This window comes from Lissotriton vulgaris, chromosome 7 (assembly GCF_964263255.1).
Source record: "Lissotriton vulgaris chromosome 7, aLisVul1.2, whole genome shotgun sequence".
Lineage (NCBI taxonomy): Eukaryota > Metazoa > Chordata > Amphibia > Caudata > Salamandridae > Lissotriton > Lissotriton vulgaris.
The window spans coordinates 683253218-683278851 of record NC_141695.1 but is presented as its reverse complement, the minus strand read 5'-3'; the positions used below and the strand labels follow the sequence as shown (position 1 = coordinate 683278851).

Below are 25634 nucleotides of genomic sequence, written 5' to 3'. Positions count from 1 at the left end.
GCTAGTTAATAAAATATTTCTACATTTCTACCTACATCACACTAAACAGCTGAGAAAAACTGACCAGCTGATGGTCTCATATGCACACATTCCTATGGGTGCTGCAATCACAGAAGCAACCATCTTTGTATGGATCTCAGGCGCGGTCCAGAATTTGCCACTCGAAGGCGGGCAAATAACAAAAGTGAATAGAAAAAAGGACACCCTGCCGTGGGATATAAAGGCCCTAACTAGAGGGTCCAACAAATATATATGAAGGGGTGATTAACCTAGGAGTTGACACTACACACAACAATCACATGGTCAAACCAAATAGACTCTACAGATAATGTTAGAAATATATATATTTTTATTTTTTTTGGGATAACAAGGATATAAAAGGTAAATATAACTTTCGTATCACAAATACATTTAGATCATAAAAAAGACATACATAGATATGGGGCAACAACGAAGGGGAAGATAGGGCTACATTAAGACCTACCCAGTACCAGCCACACTTCAAACACACTATCTCACTTACTTCAATCTCTTCTCACTTTATCTCATCTTATACCATTCACCATTCATTCTTCCATTCATTCTTCTAATCCTGGCGAGTACAACACATAGATGGTTAATGTGTTGTATGGATCGGTGGCAGAGCCAATAGTAGAGACTATTGGTCGCATGGGAGGATCTACACTATTCTTATGGGTTTTTGGTAACCCATATATGATAGGTATTTTGGTGTTGGATGGAGTGAGATACTCAGCCTCAGCTTCACAGATGTGATTTTGGTTGACCGCTTTTTGAACCATTGTCAATATACGTTTTTTCAGAGCGTTTTCGGGGTTCCGAGTGACCCGGATGTAGTGGCCTGAGGAAGAAAGCAATTCATTCATTCTTCTTTTGTAGTCGGTGGTATCAAGTAGTGTGATCCCACCACCTTTATCACAAGATTTAATTGTGATATTTTTGTTTGATTCCAAATCCTTCAGAGCTTTATTTTCTGAGATGGATAGATTTGCTTTCGGTATGGGCACATATTTGGTCATTTTGTTGATTTTATGCATGACGGTTTTTTCAAAAATGTTTACCTCTGGTCCCACCATTTCCAAGGAAGGTGTAAATGAGGATGGGGGTTTGCATCCAGATCTATTGTTTTCATTGTTGGTGGGGGGTGCATCCAGGAAAAACTTCTGGAGGCGGACTTTCCTAAAAAATAGCTGTAAATCTCTGTTTAATTCGAACTTGTTAAAGTTGGTGGACGGTACGAATGATAGGCCCCTAGAAAGAAGTTGGATGGCCTTGGGATCTTGTGCCCCTCCCAGTATTCTGCCCCTAGCCCTGACGAAGGTGTGGCCTCACCGGCCTGTCACCGAAACGCGCGTCGGCTTGTGTCTCCAGGAATACGGTCATTGTCCTAACTACATCAGGGCCCGTAGTTAAAATCATCTACCTGGACCAACACCCCGATCCATACAACACATTAACCATCTATGTGTTGTACTCGCCAGGATTAGAAGAATGAATGGTGAATGGTATAAGATGAGATAAAGTGAGAAGAGATTGAAGTAAGTGAGATAGTGTGTTTGAAGTGTGGCTGGTACTGGGTAGGTCTTAATGTAGCCCTATCTTCCCCTTCGTTGTTGCCCCATATCTATGTATGTCTTTTTTATGATCTAAATGTATTTGTGATACGAAAGTTATATTTACCTTTTATATCCTTGTTATCCCCAAAAAAATAAAAAAATATATATTTCTAACATGATCTGTAGAGTCTATTTGGTTTGACCATGTGATTGTTGTGTGTAGTGTCAACTCCTAGGTTAATCACCCCTTCATATATATTTGTTGGACCCTCTAGTTAGGGCCTTTATATCCCACGGCAGGGTGTCCTTTTTTCTATTCACATTGGTTTCTTCCCCCTACGACCTGCCCATATCCTAAAGCTACCCATGGGGAACACCCTTCTTTTGGGCAAATAACAAAAACCAGGGACCATTCAGCTAGGGCAGTGTCCGCCTCAACGGCTTTGTTTGCGAGAGTGCCTCTTGGGAAAATAAGTTGTGCTGCGACCTCGAAGAGTGTGCATTTATTCGTGCAGCATTATTGCCTGGAATCAGCACAGCACAGTGATGCAGCAGTTGAACAGGTCGTATTACGCCACTTTTATAACATGAGCCTCTTTGGGTTACATGTGTTTGGTTCTGTATTTATATGAACTTTAATGGAATTTATATATAGATATACATAATGTGTGTGTGTGTGTGTGTGTGTGTGTGTGTGTGTGTGTATATATATATATATATATATATATATATATATATATATATATATACACACATACATGATATATAAAAATATATATATATACAGATACATGTGTATATGCATATAAGTTTATTTTATATTGTATAGGAATATGTTGTGTATATATTTCTACCCACCAGCCGCTATGTGTGCTAATATTAATAAAGTATATCAATACAATAAATGCTTGCTATTCTGATTCAAGTATGTGAATCTATGATAGATCCAATACTGGAGAAAAAAACAAGTTACTTACTTGTAACTGTATTTCTCCAGTATCAGTTTCATTGATAGATTCACATTCAACCTAACCTCCTCCCCTTACAGGCTCCCCTCATAGCTTGGGATTTATTTCCCACTTGTGCTTTGAAAATCTGAGGGACTCTGCCTCTCTTGGGAGTGTTCTCCAGGATGCTATTACCGGATTGGTTGTAGTTCAACTTTGGTCCTTTTTTTAAAAAATGGACATAGATGGTCTATTAAAGTCATTGTCCATTGTCATTGTAGCCCATGATAATGATAAATACTGCTTTATTATTGTACCATGGAACTCCCACTTCAACTTGTGGAATGATTCAAGTATGTGAATCTATGAAAGATACCAATACTGGAGAACTACAGTTACAGGTAAGTAAATTATTTTCTTTCTGTTCATCAGTTGTAAACCTCTTTGTTGCGATAGATCTGTCCATATCACTTGAAAGAATTGTGAATGCTGCTTAGGCCTCCACAAGGCACCATGTTCATATGGAAATACTTTATTGTTTTCCACTATGAACACTCAAATACTGTACCCTTTGCACAGCAACAGAATTCGGTAATTGTCAACATGACACAGGCATTCAAGGACTCCGATCATCACTGAGAGATGATTTAACATTGGTGCTGTTGTTTTCTCTATTGTTTCATTTTGTAATCCCGGCTTTGAGTCCATCTTAGTTTACCTCCTTTGCATCTAAAGCTGCATTTATTTACATGATTCGCTCAGATCAATTAAAGTGATGCTTTTGGTATCCTGCCCTTCACTACTCCTTTGTGAGATCAATCTCTTCAGGTGTGATTGTTACTTCTTGCTTTCCATGCTACATTCCAGATATGGGTCTTATATTTTGTAAAGTCTACTTAGTCAGTTTTAGACTTTTTGTTGGTCTTTTGTCAGGGTCTGACCCCGGGCAAATTGCCCTCCCCTACTTAATGCCTCTGTGTCGGAGGTTGAGAGCAACGTTTAAAATTCTGTAATGAGTGCTGTTTTCCTAAATTCAGCAATCTTGTCCTTGCTAGCTAGGACCATCTGCATCTCTCAGACACGTTTCAAGTTACTTTCCTCTGCAGTCACCTTACCAGGCCAAAGCACAAGCTGCGTTTGCCCTCCTTTCTTTTTATTTCTTTTTATTTTGCTTTTAATGCAACAATTTACATCATTTACTTCAGTCTGCAATTTCCATCTCAAATTGCTAAAGAAAATCTTTCCCTTTTTAGATGAGAATTTATGGAGATCGGCCATCAGTGCAATAATTGGATCTAGACTAGATGATGCTAACTTCCCTCTATTTAAAAGTACCTTTATATAATACAGAAAATTCAGGGGATCTAGATGCCACTGTCACGATATGCTCATTACCGTCCTCTTCATCAATAATTGCACTGGTTTTCTGTTAGAGCAGGTTCTATTTAGCTCTGTACACAAAGCTTTAAATGGACATCCCCCTCGTTTATTCAAGAAAAGTGTCCAACGATACTGCCCCCATAAGCACTGTTAATTCATGCCAAACTTGATAAAAGTCTTCCATTTCATAGACTGCATTCAAACTATGGTATGCACTACTGCATAATGTTCTGTTGTGAGGTTCCTACAAATCTAGTAGGACTGTATATTTATAACAAAACTTCATAATACAGAGTCTTTTGGTTTGCATGGCTAGCTCACAGTACCACACTTAAACTCCTAACCTTACGGAGTTACAGATGTTGGTGGTAGAAGCAAGAAAAAACTCCCTCAAGACCTATAATCACTTTACTACTGGGAATGGCCTCTATCATGGGCATACACAAGGCACATATTCAACATATTGGTTTACTCATTTATTATTATTTTGGACAATTTTTTCCATTATTTGAGTCATTTTTCTCTTTTTAAAATACAGGTAATCATTCACTGTACGTTGCAATTACATTTTTTCCCTTCTTTTTACTTTTAAATACATATACAAAAATTATTTTTCATTTTTTAGAATACAGAGATGAAAAAAGACATAATTATTTTATAAAAACGAGACAACTACAATATACAGGTCGAGAACCACACTCATTCACCCTTATTCACACATACTGACCATTCATAACTCAAATACAACCAAAAGAAAAAACAAAATCCTGTTGTTTTGCACCAGTTGTCCACTATACAACCAACGGGTTGGATCTAAAATAGGAAAAATGGCTGACGCGTTTCGGTGGAAAAACAGCAATAGGGACCACCTTCCTCAGGACCAGCCAGGGGCAATTCAACAGTGGATCTTGCAACCTGAAGAATAGTCTCTCTAAAAAAATACTATGATATTGTGATAGCTCAAGTCTTCTGCGTCAAAACACAATTGATTTTTCATCCTGGGGCTAGGGACTTTTCAATTTGGCAGATGGCAGCAGGTACTAACAACCATCCTCTAAATGCTTCCCGTCAGAGGAAGAAGACAGTCAGATAGTTCTCAGTTGGTGCGGTATTTATTCTATCATTCTGTCAGCAGGGAGAACTGGTTAGTTAATATAACGGGTCTTTCATAAAAATAATTTTCGTATCCCAGACGGTAGAACCCAGATTCCTTCCTTTTTTTCCTTTCCCCTTGATTTCAAAGAATATGTTGTCTTTACATATGCATCCTCTAATCCTTTTGGTTGGCCTCATCAAATGCGGTTGCTCTGGTATATTAAACGGTTCTATCAGCTGATTGATACCAAAATCATGTAGGTGGCGTACGTCCCAGAGCTCCGCCAAGTATCACAGCCCGGATTGCAATCACAGAGCAAAAGGATTAGAGGATGCATATGTAAAGAACATATTCTTTGAAAGAATAAATACCGCACCAACTGAGAACTATCTGACTGTCTTCTTCCTCTGGTGGGAAGCATTTAGAGGATGGTTGTTAGTACCTGCTGCCATCTGTTGTATAGTGGACAACTGGTGCAAAACAACAGGATTTTGTTTTTTCTTTTGGTTGTATTTGAGTTATGAATGGTCAGTATGTGTGAATAAGGGTGAATGAGTGTGGTTCTCGACCTGTATATTGTAGTTGTCTCGTTTTTATAAAATAATTGTCTTTTTTCATCTTTGTATTTTAAAAAATGAAAAATAATTTTTGTATATGTATTTAAAAGTAAAAAGAAGGGGGAGGAGCCAAGACGGCGGCCAAAATGGCCGCATAGAAGCCCGGCTCCGCAGCTCGCCCTCACCTCCAACACTATCCTGTCTACGATCCTGCCCCCCAGCCGCGGTCCAGTGCAGCGGAACTGCGGCGGAGCCCGACCGTGTGACTCCAGTCCTCGTACCGCCTCTGACGACCGAGCATCGTCGTCTTGAAGTTTCTGGCCTTCGCTCTGGTGTGGGCCGGGACCTTGGGTTACGCTGCAGCCGCCCCGCAATGAGTAAACAACGGCCTCGATCGGCCATGATGGTCCGGTGGCCCGAGTGGTGAAACCAAAACTACTCTTTGCCGCAGCCCCTGGATAACTCGCAGCAACGGGCCATTGACCTCTACAGCGAAAGTTCCCTGCCGGTACCGGCGACTTTGGGGAGGTAATTCTGAAGGCAGAACAGCTTGCCTGGACCGGACTCTGGCCGAAATGCGGTAAGAGGCGCGTAGCGCCCTTGCCTCCATGGGGGCTTGAGTGTGACTCTTTCCAACTCCTTTGAACACCGCACATTGTTCGTTGAAGCCGGGCCGCCGCTGAGATGGATTTTCTTTGTTCTGTGAGGCCCGAGGTCCTGGGGCGCTGGAAGAGAGAAAATGGCGCTTACGGTGAAAGATGTTTGGCTGGCCCTCCGTGACTGGTGCATTGACTTGCAAGGACTACGGGCGAATGTGCACATCTCGCAGCTACCTCTCCTGCCATGGAACACTTGGGCACAGCTGTGTGCACTGAGGAACGTGAGCCCGATTTCTCCCTGGTTGCTGCAGCTGAGGATACCCAGGCGTGTGTGATGCATGATGACGAGACCAGGGAGCACGATTACCGGGACTGCGTCTTTGCTACTCTCTTTGCTCTCCTGCCGGCTGCCTTATTTCCTGATCGCCATCGCCTTGCCTTCTTGCGGAATATGGTTACATCCCGGGAGAACGCTCCTGAGTCATTACTCTAGTCTTTGCTGCAAACCTGTGTGGCCCCTTCTGGTACTGTTGATTTATTGCCATCACCTGCGTGCACTTGGGGAGGATTGCTGACTTTTTTTCTCGGACTGGCCAGGGCTGACCATTGCCTGTCTACGACACTTCTTTGTGACCTTGGTGCCGAAGCGGAACATTGTTTGCACTGGAGACCTTGGGTGGTTGGGATGACCGTTCGTTGGTGCCCACGTTCCTTTTAAGTGGGCTTATGCTTCTGGGGTTGGGGGTGTACAAGGGGCTGGTGCTATGACCCTCCTCCGTTTTTTCCCACTTTTGGGGTTCTTCTTGGGGCGACAGGCATGCCTATGGGGGGGGGTGGGCCGCGGCCTTCCGCTGGTATGCAGGGTGGGGGGTTGGGGGATGGGATGTGTTTTATGTTCCTCTGTGTTTCTATGGCCCTCTATCTTCTTTCTTATTTCTTTACTTTTTATATACCTTATTCTTCATTGGGGATTGGGGTTCAGCGCGATTGGGGAGTTTCACGCAATGTGTCATTTTGCGACTTGGTTATGGATCATGGCCTCCTGAGGGTGGGACACTGTGATTTGATAAGTGATTGCTGTTCGCTATGCTTCCCGATTTGTGCTTCTTCCATGATGACTCTCAACTGTGGCGAGATATGGTTCTGGCGATGTCCTGCATTGTATACTGTTCTCTCCTGATTCCATAAGGCCGGGACCAATGTGTTGCTTTACGATATCCTGATGCCATTTATCCTTCAGACTTTTAATTTGAAAATTAGACCGCAGTACTTCTGTAATTGATCCTTAAAGACTCGCCTTATTGATATGTACTACATTTGTGAGCCTTCGGGCTGCGTGCTGGATTGTATGTGTAACCTCTTGTCAATAAAGGTCTTCCAAAAATTAAAAAAAAAAAAAGTAAAAAGAAGGGGAAATTTTTTTATTTGCAAGGTACAGTGAATGATTACCTCTATTTTAAAAAGAGAAAAATGACTCAAATAATGGAAAAAATTGTCCAAAGTAATAATAAATGAGTAAACCAATATGTTGAATATGTGCCTTGTGTATGCCCATGATAGAGGTCATTCCCAGTAGTAAAGTGATTATAGGTCTTGAAGGAGTTTTTTCATGCTTCTACTTGTTTCTTTCCCCTCTACTCCTTGATCTGAAAGTATTTTGAGAGGGGGTCCCCATTTCTATCTAACAGATGTTGGTGGTAACCTCGAACATAATTCTAAAATTCCCAAGGAATTCATGAAAACAGATGGAACCCTTTTGTTTGACACTTGAACATGCCCATTTTCAAATGTGTATTGAAAAGCTCTAATCTTTGTAAATAAACCATGAACTGTGATCATCAGAAAGATGAGAAACATCATTGTTTTAAGCATTTTTAGGTCTGGTGACTCTGCTGGGGAGTTAAGGTCTAGGGCTCGTCTCTGATTGGTCAAAGTTTGGACCTACATAAAGATGCTGACTAATGTAAATTTTTCCTTTGCCTTTAGTGGTTTCTAATGTACTTCTATGGTACTTATTTTCTAACTACCACGAGACTCCTAGCATGACGACGGGGAAGATACAAGCATGTGAATCTATGAAAGATTCAATACTGGAGAACCAATCACTCTAGCTCCCAACTGAGTATCTAGATTGATGTTAAGACAACATGTAATTCATAGTGAAATATGTAAGGAAATGAACTGCTGATCACTGTTGACGGAGCGCTCCATCGACTCGCACAAGTAGAGAAACAGGCTCCTCGATGCATTACAATCCTAGATGATTACATTGAGAGTGAGGCAGACAATCAACCTAAGGAGGGTGTGCTCGTTCAGGATCCAGACCTGGTTGGTCGAGAATAGAATGATTATGTGGGTCTTTCTTTGCCGTCATCTTCCCAGCAACTTCCCCTCCGGGAGATATTAGGGGCTGTCACAAATTACTTGAAAGAGCCTCTAGAAGATTCGATTTCCCTTTGCTTCAAATTGAATGCTTTCTTTATGATTTTAAGGATGCAGCAAAATAATTGTGGATTAGAGTTGGAGTGAAGGTGTAATTAGTCTAAAGCAGAAGAGTTGTCTCCTACGAGCATAAAATAAAATGAGGCATTGTGTTCTCAGTTGTGCAACCTTGAAACTACATGTTCAGACTACAGGACGACAATGTCAATCAGAAATAAATGAGCAAAGGAAAAATTTACATTAGTCAGCATCTTTATGTAGGTCCAAACTTTGACCAATCAGAGACGAGCCCTAGACCTCAACTTCTCAGCAGAGTCGCCAGACCTCAGATTTCTAACTGCACGTCGTGTGTAAGGGAGTCTCCCTGAGCTCTGCTCAGTTTGTCAGTGAATTATTGACCATGCTAGAATTCACCGCAAGGTATTGTCTTTCTACCTTCTTTGCTTCAAAACTGTCAGAGGGTTCTAAGAAGAGGCTTTTTGGACCCAGTAGATCCTGTGGGAAGGCAAGACCTTTTCTGAAGATCCACACAAGGAATGTCTTTATTGCCTTTACCCCAAACATACAGCCAAGGACTGTAAATACAGCAGAACCTTTTCAGCCCAAACTCTAAAGGATAGAGAGGCTAGATTATTGTTATGGCTCCAGAAGAAAAAATCTAAATCAGACTCTGGATCTGATGTTGAAGAGAGTCCTGGGCCATCCTCAGCTGAGAGGAAGCGTAAAAATGAAGGCTCTACCTCATTAAAGGCTGATCCGAAGAGATTTAAGGCAGAAATCCCCCCCTCCCCCACCCCCCACTGCTGATATAACAGCACTTAAACATAAGGAGTCAGGCCTGAAGAAACCCTTTACCTCTTCTCTGCCTGTCACTCCTCTAAAACAGGTTTCGTAGCCGAAAAAAGCACCGTAGACGGACCCGTCGTCAAGGACTTCTACCAAATCCCTGACTTCTATGGGGACGACTACATAGTCGAAGGTTGTGGTGACAGATTCGTCGGCGAATGCAGTGATGATGATTTCCTCGATATGACTTTCCAAGAGCATTATCCTTATGAAGCTTATGAAGTGTGTCAGGAGGTTCGAAGAGATTTGATGCTGGTGCCAATCTCCTTGGTCACAGACCTTAGGTACATGCTCAATGACTATTATAAAAGGTTTCCGGACTCTCACGCTCCAGTTCCATTGATGCCCGGCAGTATGGATATCCAAATTACTCCGCCACCACATGTGGTTACTCCACCGCCTGTTGCACAAGTAGAGAAACTGGCTCCTCAATGCATTACAATCCAAGATGATTACATTGAGAGTGAGGCAGACAATCAACCTGAGGAGGGTGTGCTCGTTCAGGATCCCGTCCTGGTTGGTCGAGAATGGGATGATTATGTGGGTCTATCTTTGCCGTATTCTTCCCAGCGACTTCCCCTCCGGGAGATATTAGGGGCTGCCACAAATTACTTCAAAGAGCCTCTAGAAGATTCGATTTGCCTTTGCTTCAAATTGAATGCTTTCTTTATGATTTTAAGGATGCAGCAAAATAATTGTGGATTAGAGTTGGAGTGAAGGTTTGAAAATTATGAAGAACCCAGCATTGGAATAGCCAATAGGTCTCGCCTTTGGGACCTTTTAAGTATTTAGCCAGGCAACACATTGTCCTGGGTGATACAGTGATGATGTGCCACTGAATATATGTTATTAGTATTTTTTTCAGGCTTGGTTGAAACAGAAGCAAGATCTGTCTTGTTTCTTCCCAAGTGAAGAGGTAATTAAAAGAAAATTGTAGGACATCAAATTACTGAAAGCAATAAGGCCCGCAAACAAAAGAAGAGATTTCGTCCAAGCTGGTTAAAGCTGTTTTTGCCATTTATGAGAAACCCCATGAAACCCTTGCAAAGTAAGAGACACAGAAAACAGTAATTGGCATTGTTTTTTCAGCAGGCTGAAAAGGAAAATTATGATCTAAGAGCCCCCTTTCATTATGTGACTCTGTATTTGGCAGATCTTTGAATTTAATAAACATGTGCTACTTAAGGAAATTATAGCCCATATTCACTTTAGAGACACAGATATAGACACTCCAATTCTTTCATCAGGGTTTCAACTGTAATTATCACTCAACATTTAATGGCCATCCCCACATTTGCAAAAAGCAAATGTACCAATTGTTCAGATGAAAACGAGGGGTCGCTGCAAAAAAACAAAACAAACAAGCAAAACACTTAAAAAAAAAAAAACTTTTTACCTTGCTTTCGTGAACTCGAAATGAGTCAGCTTCCTGTATCAAATGCTGCAACCTTTGTGCAGGAAACCTCAATCGAGAGCCAGAGGGCATCCAAGGTATAAGTAATATATGGCATTAAGCAAGCTGTATTTCACCACAGGTTTTTCATATCAGCAGCTGACTTTCAGCAGGGTGGGAACCCAGACCCACTGATGCCTCTCAGATGTTATACTGGAAATACCGCTTGTGTGATGCCGGTAACACATGGGATTATCAATTTTCTTAAGAAAATATCTGTATTTTTTAAAATTGTTCGGTACCTCTCTCTGGATACTGTTTCAGCGTCTGTGATTGCACAATTAAATTCAAACAGCCAAAACTAATACTTGAAATGCTGGCATGCCACAGACTGCGCAGTGCCGTTTAGCTGGCACGTTCTGCCAATGTTGGGCATGCAACTCCCCTCAAAATTCAAGAAACAAAACATGATGCAAACCCCATCTGTATTATATGCATTGTTTATAAGACTTATCTTATCTTATCTTATCTCAGCCCTTTGAAGTAATGCAGTTAATAGCCTGTTTGATTTCTGCTTGCGAGAGGGTAATAACGTGTATTCAAGGCCCATCAATCACAGAGCAGATGTAAGACATCAGGCAACGGCACCCAGGAAAACGGAGGCCTGCTCTTGCCGTGCAGTCCTCGACTAATGCAAAGTAAGTACTGGGCAACATATTGAACCGTGCAGCAGGGCCTCGCTTCCTGGGCTTTTACAGCCATCCGAGCAATGGCGTTGTTTGTCCACTAGAGCATGAAGCAGGTGGTTTTCAAGAAAATAATTCGACATAAGTTAATAATCTGTTGACTCCCCACAGTACCTTTTTCTGAGGAAATAGATCATACAAAGATTATTAAGCACGGATAAATAAATTAATACATCAGCAGGTGAAGTGGCACCCCCCTCCTTGTTGTGAGCGGCTTCTGCCCCAAATTGTGGTGTTTATTTTACTACCCAGGTGGGACAGGGTGGCATACTTTACTTGTTCGAGGCGCTATGACTCCTTTGTTACGCCACTGGTATTAGGTGTATAACCAAAGGGACACTGTCCAGACTTGAAGCAAAGTTGTCAGTGAAAATTCATCTGCAACATCTGTTGCAAATATGCAAATTCTGCAGTAAGCGAAAACATTGAAATTAATAGGGCAAGAAATTAGACACATTTAGGTAAAGCAATGAAGCGCACACCTGTTATGTTTCAGAGGTTTACTCAGTAGTTTACCTGCTAATTGGTACATGATGCCGCGTGTGGCTTAAATATGTAATTGCAGGTTTTTTTTCTGTCGATGGTAGAATTACTTGAGGAGAACTACGAAATGAAGTGGGTAACATTTTTATTTTCCCCTTCATTTAGTGGTTCATATTGTCAGGTACAGATCAGATCAGGGACAACACATTGCCCAGTAATCCTCATCAACGTCCAGCAGTAGGCATGTGAGTGTCCTCGTAATAATGAATGTGTGACATGACATCACAAGTGACATCATACATGACATGGTGATGTCACGACATCGTTAGTGAAGTAATCAAAAACATCACACACATGGTATTATTCCTAAGTAGAGGAGTTGCTGAAGTTGCGAGAATGCTCTTTACACACACTCCTGACATCCACCTATGAAATCTACACAACTATCGGTAGCCACGCATTTGAAGCAACTCTATAGTCAATGACATCACTAAATATTAATTGTAACTGCGTGCACTGCACTTTACAACGATATGGTCTGCTTCATCAGAGCAGTGACTCCAAGGAGGCAAGAAAGGGTTAATCACCTGCACATGCCCTGCTGCTGGAGTAAACAGAGGCAGGCAGGGGGGAGTGCTGGTGGGGGGATTTGCAGTGAGTGGTCTCTCTGCCATGAGAAACCCACAGCTGTGTCTGTGTTCTTGGAGGGTGGGGGAGGGCTCCGAGCATGAGGAGGGAACGGGGGAAGACACAAACAGGCAGACAGAAGGGATTATCAATGCCTTCATGAACCTGAGCGAAAGGAAAAGAGAGTGTGCCGGCAAAAACAATTATGAACAAGCCCGGGAGTGGTGCATGCGTGCGCGCGCAGACTTCAATTTTCAAGCACTGCACTCGTGCTTGTGGCGCACCGCTGCTCGTTCTCGCAAGGTGGATGCCGCCACAAGCACGAGTGCAGTTCTTGAAAAGTGAAGACCAATGGCCCTCCGAGAGCAGCGCATGCGCTCTGCCTAGGCGAGACCTCAAAAGGATACTGAAACCGCACGTTCCTTAGGCACGTTGCAACAAAGACGTTTTCAGTCCTTTCGTGGAGGTAGAGGGAAGAGGTCAGGTCCAACAGAGATCATCCTATCAGTCATACAGATTCCGACCATATACTCAACAGAGTTACAGACCACAATATGGTGGACAGCAACAGCAGCAGTTTTGTGCTTCCAATGTGTCTTACAGTCAGCAGTCAGCTAGACTCAAGCCTGCAGGATGAGGAAAATCACAGGATTCCTCTAGACGTCAGTGACGTTTGTCCTCCGCCAGCCACGTCATCTCATCTTCAGCCTCTGCAGTTCCATCAGATTTCTCCATTTCTAAGTCAATGGCAAGCCATCACGAAGGACAAATGGGTACTGGTGATCATTCAATGGGGCCACACCCTAGAATTTGTCCACAAGCCTCCTCGAAATCCATCTCCAAGTAAAATGCATCATAATCATCATCATCTGATCTTATTAAAGCAAGAAATCTCAACTTTACTAAAAAAAAAAGGGGGCGATAGAAAAGGTACCTTTCAGTCAACGAGGGATGGGCTTTTATTCCAATTTCTTCCTAATAAAGAAAAAATGTGGGAAATGGAGACAGGTCATGAACCTCAGACAGCTGAACAAATACATCAAGAAGCAGTCGTTCAGAATGTTGTCCCTTCAAGAGATACTCTTCTTAATAAACAAGGGAGATTTTCTAGTGTCACTCGATCTCTTGGACGCATATTTTCACATCCCCATTCATGCAAAGCATCGACAATTTCTGAGGTTCGAGGTGGCTGGATATCACTACCAGTTCAAGGTTTTGCCCTTCACCTTCGCTCAGCTCCCAGAGTTTTCACGAAATGTATGGCTCCGGTAGCAGCTTTTCTGAAAAGGACAGGGACACCAGGTTTACCCCTACCTGGACGATTGGCTGATGAAAGGAACTACATTCCACTCTGCCAGAAAATCTACGCAGGCTTGTCAGCGGCTATTCAAGTCTCTGGGGTTGTTACTCAACGTAGAGAAGTCGCACTTGATTCCAAATCAGAAGCGTATTTTTCTCGAGGCATTACTGAACACCGAGTTGATGAAGGCATGTCCCACTTCAGAGCGAAAGCTCAAAATAAGGCGCTTAGCAACCTTTAGGCATGCAAGAGAGTCCAATTCCGTGAGAGTATTCAAATCCTTACTGGGGATGCTGTCTTCATGCATCCAGTTAATTCCGAATTTCCGGCTGCGCATGAGGCCTCTCCAAGAGCAGACAAACATGCAGTGGGTTCAGGCAAACAGCTCATTCGAGGACATTATCTCTCTCGCTCTCTCGGACAGTGAAACAGGCTCTGTCATGGTGTGAGAAAGAAAACAATATCCCTCCAGGCCTCTTTTTTTCAACTAACACAGCCTTGCTACATTATGACAACAGACGCCTCAATGGACGGTTGGGGTGCGCATCTCCAGGAATAGCAAATCCACTGAAAATGGTCCGTTCAAGAAACGCTTTCGCACATCAATCTTTTGGAACTGAGGGCAGTTTTATTGGGGCTGCAGGCATTTCTCCCAAGGATCAAGGGATCCTCTGTTCTGGTAAGAACAGACAATACCACATCAATGTTCTATTGTCGCAGGGATTCCGTTCTCATACAGAACTGTACATAGAGACTTGGAACCTCAGTGAATTAGGGTGTGCCAAAACTCACCTTAGTACCCAAAATCCCCTACCAGACTAGCTACAGTGTCTCATTGGTTATCACAAAATCTCAATGCTTAGACAAACCAGAACATGGACTTAGTACACCTCAGGTAACGTGAAACACATGTACACTCTTTCGTTATACAATCATTCAATCCAGAACAAGGAGTAAAAGAGGACACGTGCATATTTGAAATATTTATTCACTAATGCAGTGTTCTCAAACGCAGTATCTTAGCTAATACAAGCAAATATATTATAAGAAACAAAGTAATCAGCATAGTCACTAGTCTGTAGAACACAAAAGGTGAAAGCATGGTATTATGCTAAAATGAATAGGGCTCAGTAACACCTAATTCTCACCCTCCCTAGCTAGTATATTATATTATATCTAAGAAGGTCTCTTTGGGTTTTAGCAGGGCGGCCCCATACCTCAAGATCCTAGTGGTAAGGGATCACATCATCTTCCACCAGCTCTCTGCATGCAAAGCACCATCAAGTGTGTTTCTATGCTCTTGTGCAAAGCAATATAAAATGCGCCTTAAGCAAGAACTTGGCCGCAGCTGCATGTATGTTATGTCTAGGAACGTGCGAAGATCAGACCTCACAACAACCACTGTGTTGAGATATCCTTGAAGGTTTCTGCACTCACTGTACAGACACAGCTCACCAAGCAAGGCTGATATCAGAGTAACAACATATTATTCTTGCATGAATCAAAACATTCTACTAGGCTCAAAGCTAAAGCAACAGCTATGTGTTGTGTGCAGAAGCAGCAGAAAGGTAAAATGTCGTTTAAACTCCTAATAAGCTCATGCTAACTTAACACAGCATATAGGCAATGTATATCTATATGACACTATCTTGCCAAAAAGGGGGCACCAGGTCTCTCACATTGTCAGAACAGGCCCAGGAGCTTTGGAGGTGGCTAATTTAGCACAACATAACGTTGCAAATAGAGCATGTTTCGAGTGTGGACAAAGATTGGGTGGATTTTCTGAACAGAACCAATTTCCAATGTCACGTATGGGAGTTAAACTGGGAGCAGCTGCAACGAGTTTTCAAACTGTGGGGTACTCCAAGACTGAATCTTTTTGCGACATCATGCAACAAGAAGTGCGAAAGGTTTGCCAGTAGGGTTCCTCAGAAAAACTCTTTGGGTACTCCAATGCAGATGCAATGGACGAAGACGTTCGCTTACGTGTCCCGCCGTTTCCTCTCATCCCAAGAGTATTGAGCAAGATGAAGAGAGAATCATGTCATCTCATTCTCAAAGCTCCGGCATGGCTGAGGCAGTTTTGGTTCATGGAGCTTCTCCTGTGTTCGATATCTCCGCACATTCTCTTCCCTCCACTGCCAAACCTACTCTCCATGAACAACTGACAGATCATTCATTCTCAAATAAAATCTCTACATGTGTCAGCTTGGAATCTCACAACTATGAATTCACACATTTAGACATCGCTCTGGATTGCAGGTCCATCCTTCAACAGGCCAGAGCTTCTTCCACCAATAGTTCATGCGCTGCAAAATGGAAGAGATTCTGCCATTGGTGCGTGGAAAAGAACATACATCCTTTGCTCTCAACCCCGGAACAGGTTTTACCTTACCACTTCACTTAGCTAAGTCAAAATTGGCCTATTCATCAAAGTACACTTGGCTGCAATTTCCAGGTTCCGCAGAAAACCAGGAGAACTATCTCTGTGGTCAACAAGAATTGTTAAAGAATTTATGAAAGGCCTCTTCAGGGTTTGTTCACCCTTAAAGCGCCCAGCAGTCCCATGGGATTTAAACACAGTACTAGCCCAATTGATGAAATCGCCTTTCGAGCCTATACACAAAGCAGATTTGAAATATGTTTCATGGAAAACTGCTCTCCTTTTAGCCCACACTTTAGCTAGAAGAATCAGTGAGATTCAGGCTTTCACGGTAGCTGCACCTTTCCTTCAATTCAGACAAGACAAACTATTATTGAGAACAAATCCTCAGTTTATTCCTAAAGTTACAACTTCTTTTTACTTAAATGAGCCAGTTGTGCTCACTACGTACTTAGGAAATCCTTCAACCGCTGCTGAAAGTGCATTGCACTCTTTGGATGTACAGCGATGCATCAAGTTCTACGTTCATAGAAGAAAGACTTTCAGAAAATCGGATCAACTATTTGTTTCCTTTACTTCGCCAAGGTAAGTCCAGGCCCTTTCAAGGAGCAGTATTGCACATTGGATCTCCTCTGCAATTGTTTTCTGCCATAACAAAACTGGGAAACCTCTATCTGCTAAAGTGTCTGCGCACTCCACAAGGAGGATGGCAGCCACTACAGCCCTCTATGCCGGTGTATCGCTTCAAGACATTTGTAGAGCGGCAACATGGTCTAACGTGCATACGTTTCACCAAACACTACTGCCTAGGGTTTGTTTGGTTTAGCAAATGTATATGTTGATAGTTATTACGTGGATTTCATGCTTCATATTGATAGATATGTGTTCATTTCAGTTGCATATGAAGGTCTTCGCCTAGTCGCAAAATCTAAGGAATGACACTGCTAACTACTCTGATACAAGCATGTTTTTTCTCTAGTATTGAATCTTTCATAGATTCACAAGTTACTTAACTGTACACTGGTTCTCCAGTATTGATATCTTTCATAGATTCACATGCGGCCCTCCCTCCTCCCCGTCTAGGCTTGCCCCTGTAGGAGAGTAGGATCTGCTTCCTATGGTTACTTCCACTTTTTGCTGTGTTTCACTGGTTTATCGACTTTAGTCTGGCTGTGGCCCTGCTAATCAGGACCACAGCCTAGCTGTTCTCTCTCTAAATTGGTTACTTCCAGATTGGTTACTGGGTTACCCTTGTGAGTCCGTAGTATATGGTACCTTAGGTACCAAGAGCATAGGTATCCCAGAGGCCTACCAGGGGCCGAAGCATGTATTATGCCTCCCCTGGGAAGCCTTCCAAAATGGCTCAACAGGTCTGCACTTGCAGCCTGGGTAAGGTGGTATAAGCACCCCTTACTTAGATATAGTATACCTATATCTACCTTTTAAAACAGACACATATAAACCTATAAGTCGCTCCAATGGCAGGCCTTGACAATCCTGAAGGCAGAGTGCTTAGTTTTGTGTGAGAGGGTGCCCTAGCAAGAGCTGAGCCCCTTTCATCTTTCGGAATCCCTTCCTTAAAGCTGTTCTGTGAGATGGGCATACCATATACTCTTAAGTGCATTATAATCCTCGCGGTTAATGCTAACTTTGGACTTGCTTTATCAAAACATGTTGTGTTTAGTGTCAAACACTTTGGAATCCTACCCCCGCCAGTTCTGTCGGCGGGGGTAGAATTCTACCCTTCTAGAAGGAGAAGACATGTGCATACTTACTTACCCGGTAATTGTTTAAAAGAGCCTCAGCATCACAAAATGGATGCTGCTGCCACAGACACAAGTCTGACCTCCTGTTGCTGGACGAAACTCCAGCAGGGGAGGCCTGGACAATAGGTTTCCTATCCAGGGAGTGCCAGCACCTCCCCAGACAGGCTTTAGTGTTTTGGGGCAGGGTGGGTTGCATTCAGTGAATGCTTTTCAGACAGTGCTTGGGGCACACAAGGTGTCCCTGTGCATTTCCCAGTTCAAATCGGTTTCTGGGGCTCTCAGCCCCAGCACTGGCACGAAACTGGCCAAAGGGGAAGGGGTTTAACCACCCCCTCCCCAGGTCCTCCCATAGGTGGGACCCTAGAGTTAGTCCAACCCCTAAACTTGGTATAAGTATAGGAACCCAGTCCCTAGGACTTTAGATTACCCTGGACAAAACTCTGATACAGAAATCTTGGACCTTCGACATTCCATATCGACTGGAAGATGGAAGAAATCTCCCTTGGGGTCAAGGAGTGACTCCCCTGTTCAGACAGGCACCAAAGAAGCATCTTGCCGGTCTGCATTTTCGAGACTCCCGCTGGATCCCGAAGAATCTGCGACACGGACTTTCAGACATCTCCGAGGCTGACACGAGTTCCCAGCGAAGCTGAGACCTGTAGCTATCACAAGAGACTTGGGACCGGAACTCCTGGACATCCTGCACATTTGCTAGTGCATCGACTTCCCGAGCTTTCTCGAAGTTGTGCATTGGGCTACTTGTAGTCCAAGCCCTGAGCAACTTTTGCATCGAAGATTGTGGACCTACACTCCACAATTGTTCTGTCTGCCCTCTTTCAGCATCTCTGCTCGAGGCTCCTTCGCAATCCCTAGTCCGTGGACTGGTGGGTCCCCACGAAGGACAATCCTTTGTTTCTTGGGCCTTCTTGGTTGCCACAGACGTGCCCTTACTCCCCTCCAAAGGGTGAGTCTCTGAGACCTTGCTGGTCTGCACCAAAGCCAAACTTGTCATCTTGCGTGGGTTGCTGTTGCCCAGGCTTGTTGGGTCCCGTCCGGATACCGACGCTGCAGCACTCGACATCCGACGTGGGACAGCTGGACTCCAGGTCATCGTTGACCCCTCCTGGACCTCATGGCTGAAGAATCAAGCTTCACCTACATCACCGCAAAGCACCCGACATCGGCTAGCATCTTCTTGTCGCCATCCTGGTCACTGGCTAGTGACCCAGACTCTGTCCCCTCTGCTTTCAGGTTCTTCAGATCTCCGATCCACCCTTGGATCCATCCGGACACTTTTCTCCTGGTTGCCTGCAGCACTTCTTTGCAGCTCTCCATTGGAATCGACGATGAAACCCGACACGAAAAGACACCTATGCACCCGGCTTCCCTGGTTGAGGTAACACAAGTACTTTGGTGCTCCCATGGGTCTTGACTCTCGAAGTGTCCAGTACTGAAAGGGTTTTACTGTAGTCCACTCGTAAGTGTCCTTAAACTTTAACTTTGTCACTATAACTTTCGCCATAGAAGTCAATAGTGATTTGCGGCTGTGTTTAGACGCTGCACGCTTCCCCCGTGGGTCTCTGGCGTCCCTACCTTGGGTGGTTCCTGGTTGCCCCAGCGGTTCTACAGGCTCTACTCCTAACTTCTATTCCTCAAGTGGTTCTTATAACACTTTCTTAGTATATGGTTTGTGAGGCCCCTAGGGCAAAACGTATACTGTGCTAATTTACTGTGTGCTATTTAAGTTCTTGTATTGTACTTTTACCTCTAGCCTCATAAAAAGACTAGAGGGGTGTGTTTTTAGAATAAATACATATATTTTATATATACCTGGTGTGGTGCTCTTTCATTTGGTCATTCAAGAGAGAATAGACTGGTAAAACAAGCTGCTTGACATTCCTTCAAGACCTAGCCTGAAGGCTGCTCTCCACAGCTACCATTAGGATAGCTTTCTGTCACGATGGCAATGATGGTGGTGATTCTTCGCCACGCCTGGTTGAGGTCCGCCAACTTTTCGGCTGATGTCCAAAATACCCTTATGGACATGCCGTTTGATGGCCGTCGCCTCTTTGGCGACAAGGCAGACCATGCGCTTGAGCGCTTTAAGGACTCCAGGGCTACGGCCAAGTCCTTGGGCCTCTAGGCCCCACGCCAGCAAACGGCTGCCTTTCGCTCCTTTCGTGGCCAAGGGGTGCCCCACACGTCCAGCCAGCCACGGCCGCAAACTACCATCTAGCGCCGTGGTGGACATGGAAACCGCTGTGGCAGCAGTCGGGGACAACGGCGAGGCCAGTCCACACCTGCCCCTGCAGCATCCGCCTCAAAACCCTCCTAGTCCGAGCTTTCAGGCCCATGTGACGCCAGTGGGGGCCAGGGTTTGCCATCACCACCTCCACTGGGGTACTGTCACATCGGATAGGTGGGTGCTGCAAATCGTCCGAAGGGGTTACTCCCTCCCCTTCGAGGCGACCCCTCCAGCCATGCCAACGCAGTACCACTGCGTGTCGGGGGATCTCTTGACACTCTACAAGAGGAAGTTATGGCCCTCTTGGCCCAGGGGGCCATTGAGCGCGTTCCTGGGCCAGAAGTAGGGTGTGGTTGTTACTCCCACTACTTTCTGGTACCCAAGAAGGGCAAAGGGTACCTACGCCCTATCTTGGACCTGCGGAACGTCAACGGCTTCCTCCGGAAGGAGAAGATCAAGATGCTGACACTGGCTCAGGTCTTAGCTGCCCTGGACCCGGGAGACTGGATGGTAGCGTTGGACTTGCAGGACGCTTATTTCCACATCCCCGTCCTGCCAGCCCACCGACATTACCTGCGGTTCACTGTAGGCCACGAGCACTTTCAGTTTACCGTGCTCCCCTTCGGCCTTACCAGCACCCCACGGGTATTCACGAAAGTGATGGCGGTGGTCGCAGCTCATCTGCGCAGGTTAGGGGTTTAAGTCTTCCCCTACCTCGACGACTGGTTGTTGAAGGCGGGCTCGCGCCAGACAGTCGTCTGCCACCTCCAGACTATGGCCGACCTCCTGCACCTGCTGGGGTTCTCCATCAATGTGCCGAAGTCACGCCTGTGTCCATCTCAGAAGCTCCTCTTCATCGGAGCGGTTCTAGACTCGGCACAGTTTTGGGTTTATCCTCCCGAACAGCGGGTTCGGGATATTCAGGCTCTGATTCCGATCTTTCAGCTCCTATCCCAAGTCTCGGTCAGGTTGACACTGCGGCTTCTGGGGCTGATGGCCTCCTGCATCCTTCTGATGCATCACGCCAGGTGGCAGATGCGGGCTCTGCAGTGGGACCTGAAGTTTCAGTGGGCCCAGCAACAGGGCAACTTGTCCGACCATGTCTTGATCTCGGAAGGCACTGCACGACGGTTGCAGTGGTGGCTCACGGACCGCGATTGGGTCAGCGGCAGATCCCTCTCCCTACCGCAACCGGAGCACGTAGTTGTGACGGTCGCGTCCCTCCAGGGCTGGGGGGGCCACATGAGAGAGGCGGAGATCAGAGGCCTCTGGTCTCCGGCGGAGTTCTGGCTCTACATCAACCTTCTGAAGCTGCGGGCGATCCGGCTTGCACTGAAAGCATTCCTCCCCTCTGTCCAGGGGAGTGTAGTGCAGGTGTTCACGGACAACACCACCGCCATGTGGTACTGCAACAAACAGGGCGGGTGGGGTCATGGACTCTATGCCAGGAGGCTCTGCGCCTCTGGCAGTGGCTGGAACATCAGGGCGTGACCCTGGTGGTTCAACATCTGGCAGGTTCCCTGAACGCCAGGGCGGACAAACTCAGCCGTCGGTGCATGATGGATCACGAATGGCGTCTGAACTCGGATGTGACCCAAGGCCTCTTTCAGCAGTGGGGAGAGCCTTGATTAGATCAATTCGCCACAGAAGAGAACGTGCAATGTCATCAGTTCTGCGCGTTGGAATTTCCAAGGCGGCACTCGCTCGGGGACGCTTTTCGTTGCGAGTGGAGCTGTGGTCTGTTGTACACCTTTCCGCCTATACCACTTCTGCCCAGAGTGCTGAAGAAGATCAGATGCGACCGGGCCCAAGTTATCCTTGTGGCTCCGGACTGGGCACGAATATACTGGTATCCCGAGCTACTCAGCATGTCTGTCGATCCCCCGATTCGTCTGCCTCTTCAGGAGGACCTTCTGTCGCAGCAGCAGGGGACGGTCCTCCACCCGAACCTGTCCAGTCTCCACCTCCATGCTTGGAGATTGAGCGGCGACAGTTGAGGCCATTTGACTTGCCTCCTGAAGTTTGTATTGTGATTCTGGCAGCCAGGCGTCCCTCCACGAAGTCTGTATACGCCTGCAGGTGGAACAGATTTGTGGCATGGTGCACAGCAAAGGCTGTGGATCCAATCTCTGCCCCCCTTTCTGAGGTTCTCCTCTTCCTTCTTTCTCTTGCCCAGCAGGGCTCTGCTCTGGGCATGATCAAGGGCTACCTTTCTGCCATTTCCGCCTTCTTAAGGCTACCTGATCAGCCTTCTTTGTTCAAGTCCCCGATTGTAAATAGGTTCTTGAAGGGCATCACTCATATGTTCCCCCCTGTTCCTTTCGTGATGCCCCAGTGGGACTTGAACCTGGTTCTGACTTACCTGATGTGCGCTCCTTTTGAGCCGCTTCATAACTGTCCTCTCGGTCTTCTTACGCTTAAGACTGCTTTCCTGGTTGCCATCACCTCTGCCAGGAGAGTGAGTGAGCTCCAGGCTCTTTCCTCCAAGCCTCCTTTCCTTTCTGTCCATCCGGACAAGGTTGTGTTGCGGACAAGACCCTCTTTCCTGCCCAAGGTAGTCACAGCCTTCCAAATCAGGCAGTCCATCACCTTGCCCACCTTCTTTCCGCCTCCGCATCCCTCTAAAGAGGAAGAGCAGCTCCACCGTCTGGACCCAAAACGTGCGCTCTCATACTATCTGGGTTGCACACGCCAGTTCCGGGCGGATGACCAACTCTTTGTTGGTTACGTGGGCGCTAATAAGGGACGGGCGGTGCACAAACGGACCATCGCTTGGTGGGTTGTCTTGTACATCAAGGCATGCTATTATTTGGCTAAGAAGGAGCCTCCTGTTAGTCTGAGGGCCCATTTCACTCTGGCCGCGGCGGCTACTACTGCCCTGGGCTGGGGAGTCCCCTTGCAGGACATCTGTCAGGCAGCTACTTGGGCCTCGCTGCACACGTTCACAAGACACTACTGCCTGGACAGCCAAGTCCGGAGGGATGGCTTCTTTGGCCGTTCCTTCCTCCAGGACTTTCTGGTGTGATTATTGGTTCGCAGACCCACCGCCGGGGTTGGTATTGCTGGGGTATCTATTCTAAGGTAAGGAATCTAATACTAACCTGTTTCTTTCAGATGCACAAGTTACTTACCTTCGGTAACTATATATCTGTAAGAAACAGTAGTTAGTATTAGATTCCTTACCGCCCCACCCATCCTCCCCGTTCTGCGAACCGATATCTAGGTTAAGGTCATCCCCTTTCAGGGCCCTAGTTTCATGGCACCAGTGTTGGTTTTTATCATGGCTCTGCGTTTCTGGCGCCGAAAAGCTGTGTATAAGAATTGACGTCAGCGCGCAAGGGCGGCGTCTAAGTACTCCGGCGACGTCATCCCGGCGCCAACAACGCCGACGACGGACGCGGAGCCGCAGACGACGCCTACCGATGCGCAAGGGTACTGCTATGCAAAAGTTCCCGGATCCAGTCTGACGCCTGGGGATATTCTAAGGTAAGGAATCTAATACTAACTACCGTTTCTTACAGATATATCGTTACCGAAGGTAAGTAACTTGTGTGACAAAGCAAAATAGTTGCTATGATATTCTATGTTATAACAGACGAATAATACATTTTTTTACCCGGCAGAATGGAATAAATCTTCCCACCCAGTCCTTGTTTCACATGGAGGTCTGAACAGGCACACTGTTCATAAATGTAGACTGTGCTCCAAAAACATTCTTAAAATGCATCAGTACACTGACATTTATGCCGATCTTTTCAGTAACCTGCTTATTGATAGATGCTTTTCAGAAGGCAACACCGAAGTGTGCCAGTGTCTACACTGGCTGAAGCTAATTATAGCTTATCCGTGGCAAATGGATGTGCTACAGAGACCACATTCCCATATGCATTCAAGAAAAGAATATTTTCCTCTGAGGCAATTCATCATGTGTGTCGTTACTGTCTTGGCTGTTATATAGATAGCAAACTACAATATGGTACACTTTCTTTCAGAGATGAGCACCTCACACCACAAGGAAACCTACTGAGATAGTAGAGCCATTTATTTAGAGTACATACATTTTCATTCCTCATTTCTAACTTTCTATATTTCGCTGTGTTTTGTTTTTATATATTGATCATTCACTACAGTTGTATTTTAAACGAACTTTGAGGTAAAGGTTCTCTTTTGGAAGTTATAATATATTATAAACTCAAATCACATAGAAGCAGATTAGATCAAAGTGGTTCTAAAATGCACCATTGTAATATTGAAGTTTCATAGAAAAAAGTGAGGAAAAAAGACTTTAATTCATGTGAATGATCAAGACTGCTATCCTCTTCTGACCGAAATGTTATAGCAGAAGATACTTGCTGAGTTATATATTTTCAATCGGCAGTGCTGATTTAATTACAAACTCTAATAAAAAAATATTTTCCCACCTTTCAGATTTCTGCTATTGCTTCTAAGATCCCTGAAGCAGATTATTATATTCTAGAGAAAACATCACTCTCTGCTCAAAATGTCAGCCTTTTTCCGGTTATGTTGCACCTACGCACTGTGGAAGCAATGTTTTTTGCTCTGCTGGATAAAGACTTCTTGAACGGCGGTGAGCACCGGGTGTTAAACATGGCCCGAAGCACTGTGGGAAAGCACTTTGAACTGATAATCGGGGATTCGAGGACCAGCGGTGTGGAGCTTGTTAAACAGTTTCTCTTGGACTCTGTTACCAACACGGAGCCACGAGTCGTCTTTCCACGGGATTCAGTGGTGCGATACAGAAATAGGTTCCAGAGAAGTGGAGCAAACCGAGAAGAAGAGATGTGTGATGCACTGCTCCAAGCAATCGCCTTCTATGAACTGGTCCTCTTCAATGGCCACCCATAACACTGTATTGATTTCTTGTATTTTTGTGATGCATAAACCATAATTTTGACAAAATTAAATGCTTGTGTGCTTTTACAGCATCTTTGTCAGAGCTTGGTCCAGATGTGGCTGGTGAACTTTAAAAGAGGTAGAGCAACAATAGTTACTCCAGAATTAAGTGAGGCACGCAAACCCGACTTATCAAATACAATGGGCAAAAATCCACAGGACACTTTTGAAATAGTTCCATATCTTTGTGGTTGTTGGATCACAGAGCTATGGGAAACCTAAACACATGTTGGTAAAACAATATATTTTCAGCACTGATTACCTGAAAATAATTTGATTTTCTTTTTCTATTGGGCTAGTATTTCCAACAGTATAACAAAGAATGTAATAGTTTTT

At 44.9% G+C, this 25634-nt stretch overlaps 1 protein-coding gene across 2 annotated transcripts in view; it reads left to right on the top strand.

Annotated features, from left to right (window-relative positions):
• TEFM (transcription elongation factor, mitochondrial) overlaps window positions 1–25330 on the top strand; it is a 186880-nt gene extending 161550 nt beyond the window's left edge. For both annotated transcript variants that reach the window (XM_086930888.1, XM_086930889.1), the window contains exon 4: window positions 24813–25330. In XM_086930888.1, the coding sequence (XP_086787014.1) occupies window positions 24813–25250 (438 nt within the window). In that variant the 3' untranslated portion in view covers window positions 25251–25330. The remainder of the gene's footprint in view (window positions 1–24812) is intronic.
• The last annotated feature ends 304 nt before the right edge of the window (window positions 25331–25634 follow it).